General features: G+C 52.8%; 1 protein-coding gene across 2 annotated transcripts in view; it reads left to right on the top strand.

Moving 5' to 3' along the window:
• Positions 1-16859, top strand: part of VAV2 (vav guanine nucleotide exchange factor 2) — a 152760-nt gene that overhangs the window by 98058 nt on the left and 37843 nt on the right. For both annotated transcript variants that reach the window (XM_075439114.1, XM_075439113.1), the window contains exon 4: positions 14241-14309. In XM_075439114.1, the coding sequence (XP_075295229.1) occupies positions 14241-14309 (69 nt within the window). The remainder of the gene's footprint in view (positions 1-14240; positions 14310-16859) is intronic.

Here is a 16859-nt window from a genome sequence, read left to right as displayed (position 1 = left end):
TTAAGCAGAGCTGTTATCCTGGTCTTTGTTCAATTCCCTGCAAAATTAGTTTGCAATTGGTTTTCTTGTTAGTGTGCGTTTGTGTTATTAATCTGGCAACAGCATCTCATTAGGACCACAGATATAACTGGAAAGAGTTCTTAGGCTAAAGTACCTTTCCTCCATTTTGGGGGGATTTTTTGGGTTGTGTTTGTTTTCCCCCAGCTATAGAACAGGTTTGCTTTTCTCTGCAGAACGTGTCTCGCTGCTGTTCTGCTCGGGGTGTATCATGGCCCTGTTCAGCAGCTGCATTGCGGGGCCAGGCACAGCCGGGGTGTGGGGATGGGGGCTGGATGGGGCCCTGGCACTGGTTCTAGCCCTGCTGTCCCTGCCCACCACCCCATGCCAAGATTTTCACTGTTTGAACTTATTTTCACTGCCGTAACTGCACTGATATTGCTGGGGGGGGGACGTGGAAAACAAACTCCGCGCCCTCCCATCTGCTGAACAGGAATCTGACAAATCCCACCAGGATTGAGGGGAGATTTGGGGGGTGAAGGTTTATGAAGCACACGGAGGAATAAAGATGTGCTGTAAGTTAGGAACAATTTATTATTCAGGATAACCCTGAGTCCTGGAGGAGCCTGCAGTGATGATTATTTTAAGGGAAAAGAGCATCCGAGGCGTTCGGAGGCAGGGAGTAACGCGGGAACCCCCGTGCGCAAGCGGCAGGGCTGGGTTTAAGTCTCGGGGCATCGCCGGAGGAGGTTGCAAAGTGTCCCCCCAGCAGAGCCCTGTCCTAGGCAGGGAGGTCCCGCTGTCAGTGCAGAGGGTGAGCAAGCTGGCCGTCCCCGGGGAAGGCTGTGCCTGAATCACTGTTGTTTCTGAGGTCTCCTGCTGCCAGGACTGGGCAGGCTGGGTGATAGCTGGGAGCCAGGAGCAGGGAGGCTTTGCTATTCTTGTGGGTATGTGGCTTTTTCTCGTTCATTTTACAACCAGCATTTACGATTCCCACTAAAATCCCTTATCTTGGGAGCCTTTGGCACCATAATTTCACAAGAATAGCTCAGAGCTTAGTGGGTCTTTGCTTCGAACTCCGTTTTGCTTCTATCAACGCTGCTCCTCCTCCGCATTGTCAGCCCTGCAAGAACAGAAAGCGCCGTCACTCCTGTTAGCTGGAAAATACCCCCCAGAGGTGTCCCTTCCCATCACCGCTGTCCTCTGCAGGCAAAGAGCTCTCGCTTTGTCCATTGCTGCATGTTTTTTTTCCTTTTAATTAGATGATTTCTTGCTACACCATCATCAAAGCATCAGTCACAGAAACTAATCTCAGATGAATGAATTTGATCTGTGGGAACCAGGAGCAGCTCTGGCTCCCTGAAGGGTCTGGCCACGTCGGCCACCGCTGCCCCTCAGCTCACTGGGGTCCCTACCCTTCCCTGCACCAGTGAAGATGCTGCTATTGAAATAAGTGGGAGAAGTCTTTTTGGCTTAAGCAAGTGCTCACAAACATGGTAAATATGGTGCAATATAGGATGGTTTATGGATTGTGTGGCCTTCAGCCCCATAGCATGAATGTGGCTCTGCTCCAGCCCCTATTTTGGGGTCTAAGAGTCAGGATCATGCAAATTAAGAATGAAGTAAATTCCAAAGCCTATTACTTGTCCTTAAAGAAGTTTCATGGCCTTGAGAGTAGAAAAATAAAAATCAATCTTGTATGCTATTCAGTGGAAAAAAATAGTCTTTCTGTCTAATAATTTCTGGATACATGAACCTTGCCAGAGAAACCCTGTTTCACAGAGTAAATCAGATAGCTATCAGGGTAGATATGTTGAGATGACAGAGCGTTTCTTCTAAGGAACAAGCTACAAGCAGCAAAACATGGCAAAAAAAATGGTCTTGAATGCAATGTTTTGTTTGCAGCAGGCGGCTGAGGCTGTGCTTAATCTATGGCAGCTGTAGCAAAACCCCGGGCTGCGCCTGTGCTCCTCCTGCTCGGCTCAGGCCCCGGTTGCAGGTTTCAGAAGTCCTGCAGAAAACAGGGTCACCCTCCAGCACGGTGCATCGCCGGCTTCCCCCCTAGCAGGTGATGGTCTCTAACGGCTGCAAAAAGAGATTTCTGTCTTGCATGAGGCTCTTGCTGCAAACAGCACGGACGGTGTTTCCCCACTAATTAAAGAATCACAGAATCACAGAATGGTGGGGGTTGGAAGGGACCTCTGTGGGTCACCCAGTCCAACCCCCCTGCCAAAGCAGGATCACCCAGAGCAGGCTGCACAGCACCACGTCCAGGCGGGTCTTGAATATCTCGAGAGAAGAAGACTCCACAGCTCCCCTGGGCAGCCTGTTCCAGGGCTCCGTCACCCTCAGGGTGAAGAAGTTCTTCCTCATCTTCATCTGGAACTTCCTCTGCTTCAGTTTGTGCCCATTGCCCCTTGTCCTGTCGCTGGGCACCACTGGAAAGAGTCTGGCTCCATCCTCCTGACACCCACCCTGCAGATATTTAGAGGCATTTCTAAGGTCCCCTCTCAGCCTTCTCCAGGCTAAACAAGCCCAGCTCCCTCAGCCTTTCCTCACAGGAGAGATGCTCCAGTCCCCTCACCATCCTTGTAGCCCTCCACTGGACTCTCTCCAGTAGCTCCTCATCTTTCTTGAACTGGGGAGCCCAGCACTGGACACAGCACTGCAGATGGGGCCTCACTAGGGCAGAGTAGAGGGGGAGGAGAACCTCCCTCACCCTGCTGCCCACACTCCTCTGAATGCACCCCAGGATCCCATTGGCCTTCTTGGCAACCAGGGCACACTGCTGGCTCATGGTCAAGAAGTGTGTAGCTGCAAGGACCACCACCACCGCGCTGGGTTATGCTTTCACTAGTGCCCCATGCATGACAAGCCCCTCGATGAGAAGAGGCTTATTGGTGCCTCCTAGAAAAAGGCGCATTTTCTCTCTTTAATTTCAGGCGTTCAGAGGAAAGATTCTTTTGTGGATAACGACACGTGCTGAAGGGAAAGCGGATGCACAAAACTACATTTGGATCTTGGCTCTGCCCCGGGTGCCGTACGTGGCCCTGGGTAAATCACTTGGTTTTGTAGGTCTGATGTTCCTCTCTCAGAAATGGGGAGGTGGGAAATGCTTTTGTTCACCTGGCTTGCAGGGAGGTTGTGGAGTCTCCTTCTCTGGAGATATTCAAGACCCGCCTGGACGTGGTCCTGTGCAGCCTGCTCTGGGTGACCCTGCTTCGGCAGGGGGTTGGACTGGGTGACCCACAGAGGGCCCTGCCAACCCTGACCATGCTGTGATTCTGTGTGGGCGGGCAGCCTCCGGCAGCGCTGCCTTTTGGGCTCGTTTGGGAGCACAGGCTCCGCAGGGATGCGGTGATACCATTTTCCTGAGGTTTTCACCCATGGGTCGCTTTGCAGGGCCATATGTGGGGACAAAGACAAGATCCTCATTGTGTAGCGTTGCCCATTAGCTAAGGAGAGGAGATACTTTTTTAATTGTTATTGTTTAGTATCCTCTCCTCCATCCGTCTGGAGGACTGTCAGCAGTCCCAGTGAGAAGTTACCACTGCACGCCTTGCCCATCCATGGCTGTCTTGGAACAAGGAGCCTTTATTTTCCAGCCAGGAGTTTCCACCGCAGACCTGACTCGGGGCCCATGAAGTCCGTTACCCCATTTCTCATGGTGGTTGGCCGGAAGTGCTGCCAAGCCAGGCGTGAGGAGCTTGCAGCAGACCGAAGTGGCGTGGTCTTACAGGGATGGTGTGCAGAGGTGGTTCTGTGCTCCGGAGCAGGAGTTGTCATTCCCTTTCCAAGTTTTCTTCAACAAACTCTGAGCTCTCTGGAGGCCAACGGGACTTCTTGCTGCAGATCCCTGTAAACCAGCTTTTTTTCCCCTGAAGATTTAATGCTTTAGCCCGGGTTCTTCTCCACTGCCCACGGTAGATCCCGGTGTCCGCTGGGCTCTGGCTGTTGTCTGCCTCGCGTGAGCGAGCTGAGTGTGAGCTGTGAGAAGAGGGGGCATGTGTTTTTTCATCTCCCCAAGATAGATGTTTTTCCTGGAAGCAGAGTTTTGCAAGCAAAGCAGGAGGCTGAGGAATATTGGCTCGTGCTGCCTGCATGCATTTTTAATGTGTGCACAGTGAAACCGGCTGAAAATGGAAAGGAGTTAGCGTGTTCAAAGACCTTTTACTGAGGCCCTTAATCTAAGTAAATCCTTTATATATGAACCGAACCTCTCAGCGGCTTTCTTCAGAAGGCCCTACAGTTAATAAAATAGATCTAAAAACAGTTGCAAAGGGGGAGGAGGGGTGAATCCTACTTGTCCGGAGGAGGTCTTCTCCTGTGGGAGCAGTGGCGGCGCTTCGGCCAGGCGGTGCAGGGAAGGAGAAGGGGTTGGTTGTCTTTTCTCCATGCTGGGGGCCAAGGCAGGACCCCTCGGGGCGGTGGCATGGCACAGCTACCTGGGGGCAGCTTGTTGGAGGAGTTAGTTTTACCTTCAGGCAAACACAGCAAGGCAAGCCCACTGCCCTGGGCTGAGGTTTGCCTTGCATTTAAACAAATAAATAAATACAAGCCAAAATGCTGATTTTCTTGATATTTATCCTCTGCACATTGATGCCCTGAGGTGACAGAGCAGATTTGTTGACAGTCGAGGGCAAGCCGTTGGCTGGGACCTGCCTGTTGCTGCAGGTTTGATCTCGGGGAGAGGTGACGGTGCTTTGGATGCCTGTGAGAACGTCCCGTACATTAGGAGCCAGGGTTTGCTGGTTTGCTTGTAGGAGGCTGGACATGTCCGTAGAGGACAGAAGCTCCCCTGGCTCTCCAGGGGATGGGCTGGTGCTGGTCCCGATGCTCGCCTCAGCCCCTGCGTGCCCTCCACCCCCCCTGCAGATCCACAACCGAGCGGGTGTCAGGGCTGGGGTGCCCACCAGCACCCTGTCGAGTGTGGACCATCATCCAGGCCATCGTGCCGCCATTTGCCCATCTCTACAACACAGATGGTGAGGTGGGAGGAGGGAAGCTCAACACCGGGATTAGGGCAGGTTGGAGCTGCCTGCGGACAAGTTTGAGGCAGTTAAATGAGCTGTACCAGCATCCTCCCATCCGTGGGGAGTTAACCCAAAGGAGACTTCCCTGCCACCCTGCTGTCTTTCACCCGTTTCTTGCGAAAGATGGGATGGCACAAGCCCTAGCGTAGCTGATCAAGGAGAAGTTCCCCTTGCTGTCCTGGAGGAGAGAAAGGAGATAAGGGGAGATCTTTCATGGGATTTGCAGATTCCCCAGCACGATGGAGGCTTCGTGGTAATCAGATCTGGTCTCTGCTCCCCCCACCGCCGGGGATGGCGGCTCAACACGGGAGGCGGGTCCAGCCCTGTGTGAAAATGGCAAGCAATTAACGTGGCAAACGATTAAGTCCTCAAGTGACTTCTGGTGAGGAGGTAGTTACGGGACCTCTTCCCTCTAAGGTTGGTTTTACAAGGTCTGTTTTATTCATTGCCAATGCGCTCTCAGTAATTGCACTCTGCCCATTACTCTTTTTATTGCCATTGCGTATCCATTGGATGTGCTTGAAGTGTTGCTATAAAATGGATGGAGGAGGCTGTGGAAGGAATCTGTGTCTGGTTGCTGTGCAGAGCTCTCCTGTGCTCCAGGGAGGCTGGAACTGGGTCCAGTCCTGGGACGGACCACCAGTCCTGACCAGTACCAGTCCACAGCAGCTCAGCCGCAGACATAGAAAGCAGGGGGTTGAGTGGAGGTGGTGTCTTGTGACATGGACAAACCTTCTTTAGGAGTCACCATAAAGCTCCTTCCTTTGTCAATAAGCAGGATCTTTGGCTAAAAGCAGTTCCTTTCCAGCTAAAAACGTTTTTAACACATTTATTTTGGCAAGTATGTATCCTCATGGACTTGCTCCTAAGAGAGTCTGAAAAATATCACTGGCATGTTTTCCTGTGCGGCTGCTTTGTAGGCTCGGGAGGTGCTGAGGTCACCCCGTGAGCATCTGCTAATAAAAGCAAAGGCAGTTTGTCTCGCCCCCTCCCCACCAGCGGCTTTGCATAATGATGATACAGTTCTGCTGTGCGCAGCTCTGCTTAACGGTCACCTGTGGGGCTTGCTGGGTTTTGGGGTGCACCTGCCTTGTCATTGCTCATCGACTTTGCCCATGCAGTGCTTCCCTCGGGGCTCCCTCACGTGTCACCGGCCCCCCTCGCACCGCGTCACCCCCAGGTGCAGCAGCAAGGCACAGGCAGCTTGCTCTCCTCCGCAGGGTCAGTGCCGAGGCTGGTGAGCAAAGGTGCTGGGAAGGTCTTTCTGAAATGAAATCCCTGCCCAGGGTTTGGAGAAGGGCTTCGGGCTTGGCTGGTCCAAAACAGGGGGCTCAGGGTTGGGGTCTCCCTGCACTGGGGGACAGGGGGACGCAGGGGTGTGCCTGAAGAGAGGTGTGCTTGGGGACAACCCGTGGCTCTGCATCCCACCGGAGAGGGGGAGCACGCGTCTTTTTATTCCCTGTGGACCACAGAAAGTCCTGCTCAGCCTAGGTGGTCTGTTTAGACCCGGTTTACGTTGCACAGTAGGACCCCGCTTGGCTGGGACGCGCTGGTGGGGCTGTTGTGCAAACAGCCCGCTGGGCTGGGAGCAGGCAGAAATGTGTAGTTAGGTAGTTATTTGTTTTTATTGGCGTGCGTTCCACAGGATTGCAGCTGCTCAGGTACAGCACAGAAACTGCTGCTGGGACTACTGAAAGATTTCCTTGTGCTGCAATTTAAAAATGTGGGTTTCAAGTTTTTTGTTTTAACAGAGTGTTTTCCAAAGTCAGGCAGCTGCAGAATCTTGTGGGGATGTTGTTAAATACTGTGGGGCGCATCCCAGGTCTTTACATCATAGACTCACAGAGTGGTTTGGGTTGGAAGGGACCTTTAAAGCCCATCTACTCCAACCCCCTGCAGTGAGCAGGGACATCTTCAGCCAGACCAGGTTGCTCAGAGCCCTGTCCAACCTGGCCTTGAATGTTCCTAGGGACGGGGCAGTGACCACCTCTCTGGGCAACCGGTGCCAGGGATTCACCACCCTCAGTGTAAAAAATTTCTTCCTTATATCCAGTCTCAATCTCCTATCTTTTAGGTTAAAACCATTATCCCCTGTGCTATTGCAACACGCCCTGCTAAAAAGCCTGTCCCCATCTTCCTGTAAGCCCCTTTAAGTACTGGCAGGCTGCAGTAAGGTCTCCCTGGAGCCTTCTCTTCTCCAGGCTGAACAGCCCCAGCTCTCTCAGCCTGTCCTCATAGGAGAGGTGCTTCAGCCCTCGGATCATTGCTGTGGCCTCTTCCAGCCCAGCTCCAGGTCTGTCCCATGCTGAGGGCTCCAGAGCTGGATGCAGGGCTCCCCGGGGGGGGGGTGTCTCTGAGTGTCCTGACTGTGATTTATTTTGGTGCTCCCCAAGTAAGCGGTGCCACCTGCCCAGCATAAATGTGCCCTGAGCTTGGGTTAGTTACACTGGCTCGCTGGGACGAGGGCTCTGGGCGTCTCCCTCCATGGCGGGTGCAACCCCCCTGCCCCAGTGCGGGGCCCCGCAGGCAGCTGCTGCAGTTCCAAGCGAGCACGTGAGTGCAAGAGCATCCTCCGTCCTCCCCAACCTGCTGCTCACGCATTCCTGGGGGAACCCGGGCCACAGGGACGTCCCACCGGGAGGAAGGGCTGCCCGGTCCCTGCTCACCACTCTTGCTATTGATTATCAGCCACGGCGTTTTCAAATCTGATTTTCTTCTGAGTCAGAGACCTGGGCCAAACCGTTTCCTAGAGATTGGTTGTGCTGTTACCCCAAAGGGTTTTAGGTTGTTTTTTCCCTTTCTTTTTGAGAAAGATGTTTCTGGATTCCCCTTTCGATATTATCTATCTGTTATCGTCAGCGTGGAGCTGAAGTGAGGACAAAATCATACTGCTTTCTTGAGCGAGGCACTGGTACATGGGAATTTCTAAAAAATGCGATAATGTGTTGAAACATAAAATTATACAAGCTGTTATTTGCTTGTCTCATAGTCTCCAGAAATACTCAGTTCAGATTTGAGCTAAAGATAAAGCGGGGCAGGCAGCTAACCCCTGGGCACTGTGCAGTGCACTGTGCTAAAGGCTGTAAGTGCTATCCTGCAAAATCATCATCTTTGTGTTATCTGATGATGTAGCTTGCTGTTTCCCCACTGAATTTCTATCAGAATTAATCTTGTGAGAATTTTTTCTGCGTTCCAGACCACTAATAAAAGCAAATAATAATTTTTCAGAGGACATGTCTAAAATTTGGCACACCATGAGGTGCTTCTTTCCAGAGATGAGTAATGTAACACAATAGTATGATTTTAATTAAATTCAGCAGCTTTTTGGTATGCTCCAATGTGTCTTGTTCTGCAGGGAGAGAATTGATTCCATTCTGCCTTATAAAAATGGCTCTTGGGCATTAATAGTGTGGTTTTCATCCATCTCAAAGCGCTTTACCAGAATTATTCCCTGACACTGTTCCCATTTCACAGATGGGAACCGAAGCTCGGAGCTGCTGACCGGGTCGTGAGTGGGGCTGGATAAGCAGCTCCAGGTCCCCTCTTTGCTCATCCCTGGTTATCTCACAGCCACCTCTCGGTACATCAGTAAATTAAACGCTGCCTGAATGTGCCTAATCCCACTAAAGCTGATGATGAATGCATTTTTCAGTTGCGTGTAAACATCTTGCAAAACCATGTGGTCTCCTTTGGACGGCTCCAGGAGTGCTGTGCTCAGGAAGGCAGGACGGCGTGCCCGGGGGACCCGCTGTGGCTCCGACGGGGGGCCGGAACCGATGGCTGATGGGGGACCCATGGCTGCGGGGTTGGGGTAATCCCATGCTCAAAGCGTGACTCCTGGCAAAAAAGAAGAGGAAAAACCGAAGAGGGAAGGTTGGAGCTATCAAAATGATGTGCTACGAACAGCTGAGGCCTGAGCTCTTCCCGTGGAGAAACATACTTTGGGATTGAAGCAGCGTTTACCCTCAGCAGTGGGACAGACGGACCCATCTAGAAGCACAGGAGCTGAAGCCGGCTGCTAACCCCCCACCCAAACTCGCGTGGGAAGCACAGCCTGAAGGTGAAGACCTTGGTGAAATCACAGACTCCCGTGGGGTTTCTCTGTCTTGCTGTGATGCTTTCTGCGAAAAGACGTTGGAGCATCTGTACACCCAGCCATGGGTTTGGTGAGCTACTACAAGGTGTAATTGTGGTCTGCAGATACCATGCTATGGAAATGTTTTTCTGCCAGATCCTGAGCCAGGAAGACTCAGCCCAACCCCGTCCATCCCCGCAGAGCCATAGAAGCTCCTTTCCACCGGCTTGAGGCTCTGGTCCTTTCCATTGATGAAGAAATCCCTTGCAGAATGGGCAGCAGATGGGAGCAGCTCAGGTTCCACTGGTGCCACATATTCTGCCGGATTTTTGAAACACTGGACTTGGGATAACGGGGGGAAATTATCATACTGGTGTTGGGAGGCTGGAGTCCTGCTCCCGGTAGGGGATGAGCCACCAGATACCCTCTTGTGGGTGTTTGCACAAGACATGAAAACCTCCATGCAGAGCTGCCCAATGTGATCTCCACCGAGAGCGGCCTCGGATGGGAGAAGCTCCTTGGGACGGAGCGCAGCGAGAGAGACATTTCCACCCTGCCTGCTTCTTACCAGGGCTTTCTGTTCCCAGGGCTGGTGTTTGACCCCAAGGAATCACAATGGAGGCAGGGAAAATAGAAAACAAATCATGCTGGATCCTCCATGCTCTGTCACACGTGGATTTGAGTCTGAGATGCTACTGCTCAAAATTATCAGACTAAAGCTGACCCGTCCCTGACCCTCTGTATTCACTGTGACAGTACCGCAGAGGTGAACGGTTGGCTTTAGTTGCTAGGACGAGACACCCAGATGCTGAAATATGGTCATAAATAAACAAACCTTCCTGCTTATTGCTGTTAGAACTGCAGCCTACCTGGCTCTTCCCATTAAATAATTCAGAGGAGAGAGCAGCCAGGCAGCGCATCGAGAGAGGATCACTGCGGGGGAGCGCGGGGGGCAGCCGGTGAGCCGGCGCGAGATGGGTCCTGGGCCAACCCGAGTGACCACCGAGGGCATGGGAGGGGTTTTGCGTTCGGTGTCTCGTGAAATATTGATTGCTCGCTCGCCCTGTGTGATGTGCTCTGGCTGTGGGCTGCTCCTGCCCTTCCTTGCGGGAGCGCGTGGCGTTTGCGGGGAGCTGTGTGCTGTGCGCGTGCGAGCTCTCCCACCCAGAAAGCTGCTTAAATGTTTTGGAAGATCAAGGGGGTGCTTTGCCTCGTGTGTCGAGAATGATCGTCTGCTTGAAGTTTTGGCCTCGAGGAGAAGCTCACGCTCAACCCCGTAACAAATTACTTGGTCTTTCCTTCTCTGTTCGGCGCTAAAACAGACACATCAGATCGATCCCGCTTTCTTTGATCTGTGGAAGTGATGCTGTTGAATGCTGTGGGGTTTGTCTGTGAAGAAGTCTGCTCTGGGAGGTTTGTTATCTCTGAGAGCCTGTTCCAGCGGTGTTTGATGTTGCTGGGGCTTTTGCTCGTCGTCTGAGTGGAACTGGGCTTGCTGCAGCCCAGGCACAGGCTGGAAGAATAAATGGCTCAGCAGGTGGTTTTTTGTGATGATGGAGCGAAAAACATTGTCTAGTGCTTAACTGGTGATATTAAATAAGAGACATTTTCAAATTAATCTAAATGAACTGGGATCCCTGCAAACCTGTTAGGTTTCAGTGGGCTCAAAATTGCTCATTGCTGTTGGGCATTCCCAGCCGTAGCATTTAACACCACGTGTGAAGTTGCAGTGCGTCTGGAGACCCATAAGAATTTCCCAGGGAATCAGCAGCTTTTAGACCCCTTGGCTTCCAATGTTTCTGCTCTTTTTTTAAAAAAGTAATGACACAGAAACTGGTCCCAAACAACTCTGGGGGAGCTCCTGGCTGGAGGACGTGCAGCACCATCGCCCAACCAGATGGAGATGCTTCTCCATGCATGGCTGGGACCAGGTCGGTAATCTGCATGAAGGTGTCTAAAAGCAAGTCGTGTGCTGGACCTGGATGTGCACAAGCGAAACCCTGGTGAGAAACACTGGGTTAAAAGTTCACCCAGCTGGCTTTTCTTAGAGTTGCCTTGATGTGGATGTGGTGGGGCAGGAGCGAGAGTGGGGCTCTCCCCACCACATCAAATCTGTTTCTGCAGCCAGCTCGAGTGGAAAACGTTGCCCCGAGGTGAGCCCAGCCTGTGGTGGGGAGCCACGGAGGTGACCTGATGGGAAGTGGCAAAACTAGCAGCATGGGAATAATTGATGGGACAGGGCTGGGGTGGGTAGTTCACCCCGCAGCTCCTGCCAGCACCACCGTCACCCCTGGTGTGAGTCGAGGTAGAAGCGTGTTTAGTGTGTTTTTCCGTAGCTGGCTGCTGGAGGTTCATCCTCAATGGCTCAGTGCTGGAGGATTAATTTTTCCTGTGTTCAACAAAGAAAAATAATGTAAATGAACATATAAGGTAACATAAGCCAAAAGTAGGGAGCTATATTAAATAATGGCCGTAATTAGTAAGGCTAAATTAAATTAGCATTTTTGCACATAGGGGTTTTGGGAAGGGCAAGGACCGTTTGGACAAGAGCTGCCCAAAGCCCCTGGCACGGTCCCAGCCCCGGGTGATTTGTCCCGCAGGGCTGGCACCCTGTTCTGGAGAAGGGGAGGGCTCTGCTCCCGCGGCCGTGGCCTGGGGACACGGGGAGCCCCTCCAGAGCCGCCTGTGGCATGGGCGGCTGGGGAGAGAGGCACGAACAAAGGACAGACCTAAGGCTTTCTCCAAAAATCCATCTTTCAGCTCCAGATTTGAGCTGGTCCATTTAGTAATCCTCTCCTCGGTGTGACTTTCCTTCTAATTACGTTCTGTGCATCCTTATTTAGCCATTAGCCGCTATTGGGGAGATGCAGGTTATTAATTCCTCCCCTGCCCTGACTTTCACTCCGGTGCTTTACCAACGGTCAAGGTGAAGCTGGGAGGGCTGCCGAAGCTACCGTCTCCAGGAAACTCTCATTAGAAAATATTTTTTCTCTCTTTGCTGTCTCCTTGTCTTACATGGAGGGGTTTATCACAGGAACTGATTACACCTCAAGCCCAGATTTATGGCTGGAAATGTGTGCTTGTGATTTTAATATTCCTTATGGCTCTTTCACTTCTTTCTTTCTGGCGTGGTGAGCACTGGAGAAGGAAATAGAGATTAAGAGCAGAAGATGCTTGTAAAAGAAAGGAGGTCGTGCCTTGTGGTGGTTTTTTTTATTTTAACAAGTGGTGTTTAAAGAGAGGTCACCTCCAGTTTCTCCTTCCTTGCCGGAGCTGTGCGGGATGGTGCAGCCCTGCAGCGGGGGTGGCCGTACCCCCTTGCCTGTCCGGGAGAGGTCGGAGACCGGTTCCGGTGACCGGCTCAGCCATGTGCAGGAGCAGCTGGTGGCTTTTTTGTCTGTGCTTCACGTGGCTTTTGCATTTGTCACTCATCCCCAGGGGACGGCAGGGGAGAGGAAACGCAGGCAGACACGCATGTTGTGTGAAGATCCTGGGTGCTCCCTGGTCTCTTGCTCTACCTTTGTGCTTCGAAGTTTCTCTCCAAAATGAGCTTCCCCACACATCTCGTGGGCAGCTGTGTGTGCCAGATGTTGGGGTGTTGGGATGTTCACCTGACGGCACCTGCTTTGCAGCGAGATTATGAGAGCAGGCAGAGCCCCATCTGCTCTTCCCACCCATCGCTGTCCGCCGTCGCCGCTTCGTGCATGGGCATGGTTAGAAATGCCACCCTTGGGTGCTCCTCGTGGAGCTTCCCTTGGGTTTGCATCTCGAGCAAACTTTGTTTCCTGACAGCTGGAGTGTGAAATCGTCCTGTTCTGTGGCTGGGGTCACCGCGGCTCTTATCCCTCCTGGGCTCACCACCTGGTTGTGGTTTTAGTTGAGCTCACTGTGGATTTGAGCACTATTTCAAAGCTCTTGGTCTGAAGCTGCTCACCAAAGGAAGGGTGAAGAGTAGCAGAGGAGGGAAGGCAAATTAATGCTGGAGACAGGATCCAAGAATAGCAAATTCAGGGGCTAGCCCAGGCCACGTGTTAAATCTTTCAGGAGAGGCAATCTGTCGTGAAACAGGGAGGGTGGGAGGGGAGAGAAGGAAATTACACCTAGGAGCAGTGGTAAGTTCCCGTGTACCCTGTTTTGCTCACCCACAGCACCAGCTCTTGGCTGGGCAGTGCCCCAGGAGCGCAGCCAGCCCGGTGCCCAGTCCTGGGGACCCCCTGGCCGCGATGCCGGCGGGGCCGGAGCGAGCTGCCCTGCCGCAGCCCATGTTCCCTGCGCTCTGGCTGTGACCGCGGGAGCCCTGGCCCGACGCAGCCGGAGTCGCAAGGTGCAGAGCCATAGCCTGCTGTGGACGTGTGCCAGCAATAATACATTGGGTTTAATTAAAGCAGTATTTTTCATCTCCTTCGTACGTTATTTGGTTATTGCTGCAGAATGAGCCAAGGAATTCTTGCTTTCTCCCCGCTCCCTTTCTCTTTTAATCTGCTTTTCCCCCTCCTTCCTTTTGCCCTTTTGGTGTCCTTTCCCTCATCCTCAGGGTTTTAACTTTTTTCAGCTGTCATGAAGTTGTTAAGGTGAGGAAGCCCAGGGTTCAGAAGGACTCGTTCATTCTGGCGGGATCAGCTGCTTGCCGCGGTGGGAGCTGCTGGTGGGAAGCGGCTGGGTGTTGCCTGGCCGTGCCCCAGCCGAGTGGGACAGGAGCTCGGAGGTGGAAAGGCTCCATCACAGGTGGAGGAAAGAGTTTATTTCTCTGCCTCCACAAGTCCAACACCGGCCTCGAATTAGATTTCTACCGAGTGGTTTGTGCACAGCGGGGAGCGGCGGCTGAGCCGCGGGGTCTCAGAGATGCTGGTAGACGATGCCGCTCCTCGCTTCAGTGCTCAGATGGTGCCCTGCGGTGAGCCAGCCGCAGCACCTGGGCTCTTGTCCTGCCGTGCCAGCGCTGCCCGCGGGAAGCAGCTGAGATGGTGTCGTCCTGGGAGCTGATGCCTCAATAGGAAAAAATGTATTTGCAGTGAATATTTTGTTCGGAAACACCCTCTGCTTGAGGGGTTGGGCTGAGTTCAGCTGGGGCTGCAGGGGATCTGCTGCGAGGGGTGAGACACACCAGTAACGCTGTCATTCTTCTCCTTCCCCAGGCCCTTCCCGTCGGAGGAGACCACGGAAAACGATGACGACGTATATCGGAGCTTGGAGGAGCTGGCGGAGTAAGTGGCTTCGCCTTCTCACGGGGAGGGGACACGAAAAGGGAAAAGTTGCAATGTAGTTCTAGCAAAGTCGGATAAAATTTGACAGCAGGGCTCGGAGAGCCAGGCTGGCTGCTTTGATCGTCTTGCCAGGAGATTTTTGTGCTCTTACAATTGTCCGTCTTTGCCTATGCAGAGCCCTGGGAGGCATCACTTTTAATCAGGTTGAGTTTATGAGTGGCTCAGTGTGAGGTGAGGGGGCCAAGTCCATGGGGACCCCTTCCGCCCACTAAATCCCATCGTTAGCTGCAAACCCTGGGATGTAATTCCTCCTCCGAGCCGACCGAAGCCGAGCCGCTCACTGGGACTGGGATACCCATTGCTAACTCAGTGCTGGACCCCCCGCCGTGGTGTTTTTGGGGCTGCAGGGGTGCTGGCACGTGGGTCTGCATCACCCGTGAGTGAGTCTGGATCACGCCAGCCGGCCCCAGGGCAGTCCCTTGCTGGTGGGGTGGTGAGATGTGCGGTGATGCCGCCGGGGTTTCTGTTTCTGTATTTATCTGGGTCTCTCGTGTCTGTGTTTTGCTGCCCACGGTGATGATAGAACGAGCTTTTAAAAGCAACCTTGAACTACAACGTATATGGTGAAACATGGGCGCTATCGGAATTCAATGGCAGCGTTCCCGCTGGCCGGGGTTTTACTTATGAAGTGCAGTCTGTTTCATACGGAGGGAAAGTCTGTATGGGTGGATATGTGGCTTTATACAGTTAAATATTATTGTTCCGCAACATAAATAATAAGGCTCCTTAATCCAATGAGTTCCTTATGGCTTCAGTTATTACAAAAGTAAATCGTAAATTACTAGTCGAGGGAACGGAGTACCCTGGAATCCCCTGCTCGCGGTTTGTTCCCAGCAGCTACAGTTTAATAAAATTTTGACTTATAAAGGGAGTCTTTCAGGAGCAACATTCGCCCCCCCTCTTCCCTCCAAAGTCCTCAAAATCCCTTTAATATAGGATTTTAAAATTCCTGATTCCCACACATAGGCACTCATTGAATTGGAGAAAGGTTTGGGTGCGCACGAGTGCTGGTGGGATGGCATTTCGGTGAGGTGTCCTCGGAGGAGGTTATTCGGCGTTGCGGATGGGTGCCAGGTTTTAATTGCTCTGCTGCCGGCGGTGCAGCTCCCGCAGCCCGGTGGAAGCTTCCCAAACTGATCCTCAGACCTTTGCTCAGGGCTGCGAGTGGGTCCCTCTGCGAGAGGGGCTGAGATGCCCAGGTCCTGTGCTCAGACGACAGAGAGATTTATTTCCTGTTGATCACTGTCTTCTGTCCCAGATTGTCTCCAACTTTTAACTTTCCTTTTTCCCCCCATTCTTTGCGAAATCCTCTTGATCAGTTGGGATCACTGGGGAATGGCACGTGTAAATCGGCACGGGGATATTGCACGAATTCCTTCATCCAGGTCTGTGCTCCTGGGGCAGCCGGGTTGTGCATGGAAACGCAGCCCACGAAACGGAGACGTAATTCACCCGTGACTGCAAAAACCCCAGAAACGCCCCGGAGAGCCCCTTGCTGCCGCTCCCGCGGCCTGGGGACTCGTCAGCAATAGTCCCCCCTTTCTCCCTTGGACAAGGAGCGTCTCTCCGTGCTTGACAAGGAAACTTTCATAGGAAACTTGCTGGTCACAATGGTGCGTACTGGGCACCGATGCTGGGTGCTGGCAAACTGCAGGGCCGCATGAGAAAGCTCTTTCTTAGCTGCTGCCGATCTCCAAGCAGCGGAACAAGGGTGTCATTCACCAGCTGGGAATGATTCACTCCATCCAGCGTCTTGCATTTAATACTGCTGACGATCCCGCAGCCTTGGGCAGATCCGAGTGCATCCGAAACGCTTTATCGGCGGCGAGGAAAGGATTTTCACAGCGAGCAGGGAAGGGACCCAGCGCATGGAAGGAACCGCTACCCAACAGCACAGCCGGGCGCAGCAATCCTCCCTTTCGCAGGAGGACCCTCCACCTCCGCCTGGTTTTGCCACGTTAACTCGCTGCGTCGGTGCGACCGAGGGGTGATTTTTGCCCTTTGGCTCATTTCAGAGGGACGCACAGTCCTGTCTGTAAAACAGCTATGAAATGTGCTGCGGCAGGGGCCCGGCTGGCCTCGAGGGGCTGGGGGTGGGTGAGCAGGGACAAGCTCGGTGGGCTCTGCACCCCCATGTACCCCCTGGGAGAGAGGGGTCTCCCAAAGGGAGCTCTCTTTGGTCATTGTGCTGCTGGGGTAAAAAGCTCAGGATAAATATTGAGCTGGTTCTAACAAGATGCTTTGGGGGCTGGTAAAAATGCGTTTTTTGGAGAATGTCAGAATGCTTCGTTTCATCCTTAAGTACTTAGATGGAGCGGTTCGGTGTCCACCATTTGAGATTTTGGGTGAATTCCTGCTCTGCAGAGCATTCAAAATGCATATTTGTGACAGAGGTGCACATTTGGGAAGCAGAGAATCATAGAATCATAGGTTGGAAAAGACCTCTAAGATCATCGAGTCCAACCATCAACCAGACTTTGGAACCAGGCT

This window comes from Opisthocomus hoazin, chromosome 19 (assembly GCF_030867145.1).
Source record: "Opisthocomus hoazin isolate bOpiHoa1 chromosome 19, bOpiHoa1.hap1, whole genome shotgun sequence".
In the NCBI taxonomy this organism is placed as follows: Eukaryota; Metazoa; Chordata; class Aves; order Opisthocomiformes; family Opisthocomidae; genus Opisthocomus; species Opisthocomus hoazin.
This window is presented reverse-complemented; position numbering and strand designations above follow the sequence as displayed.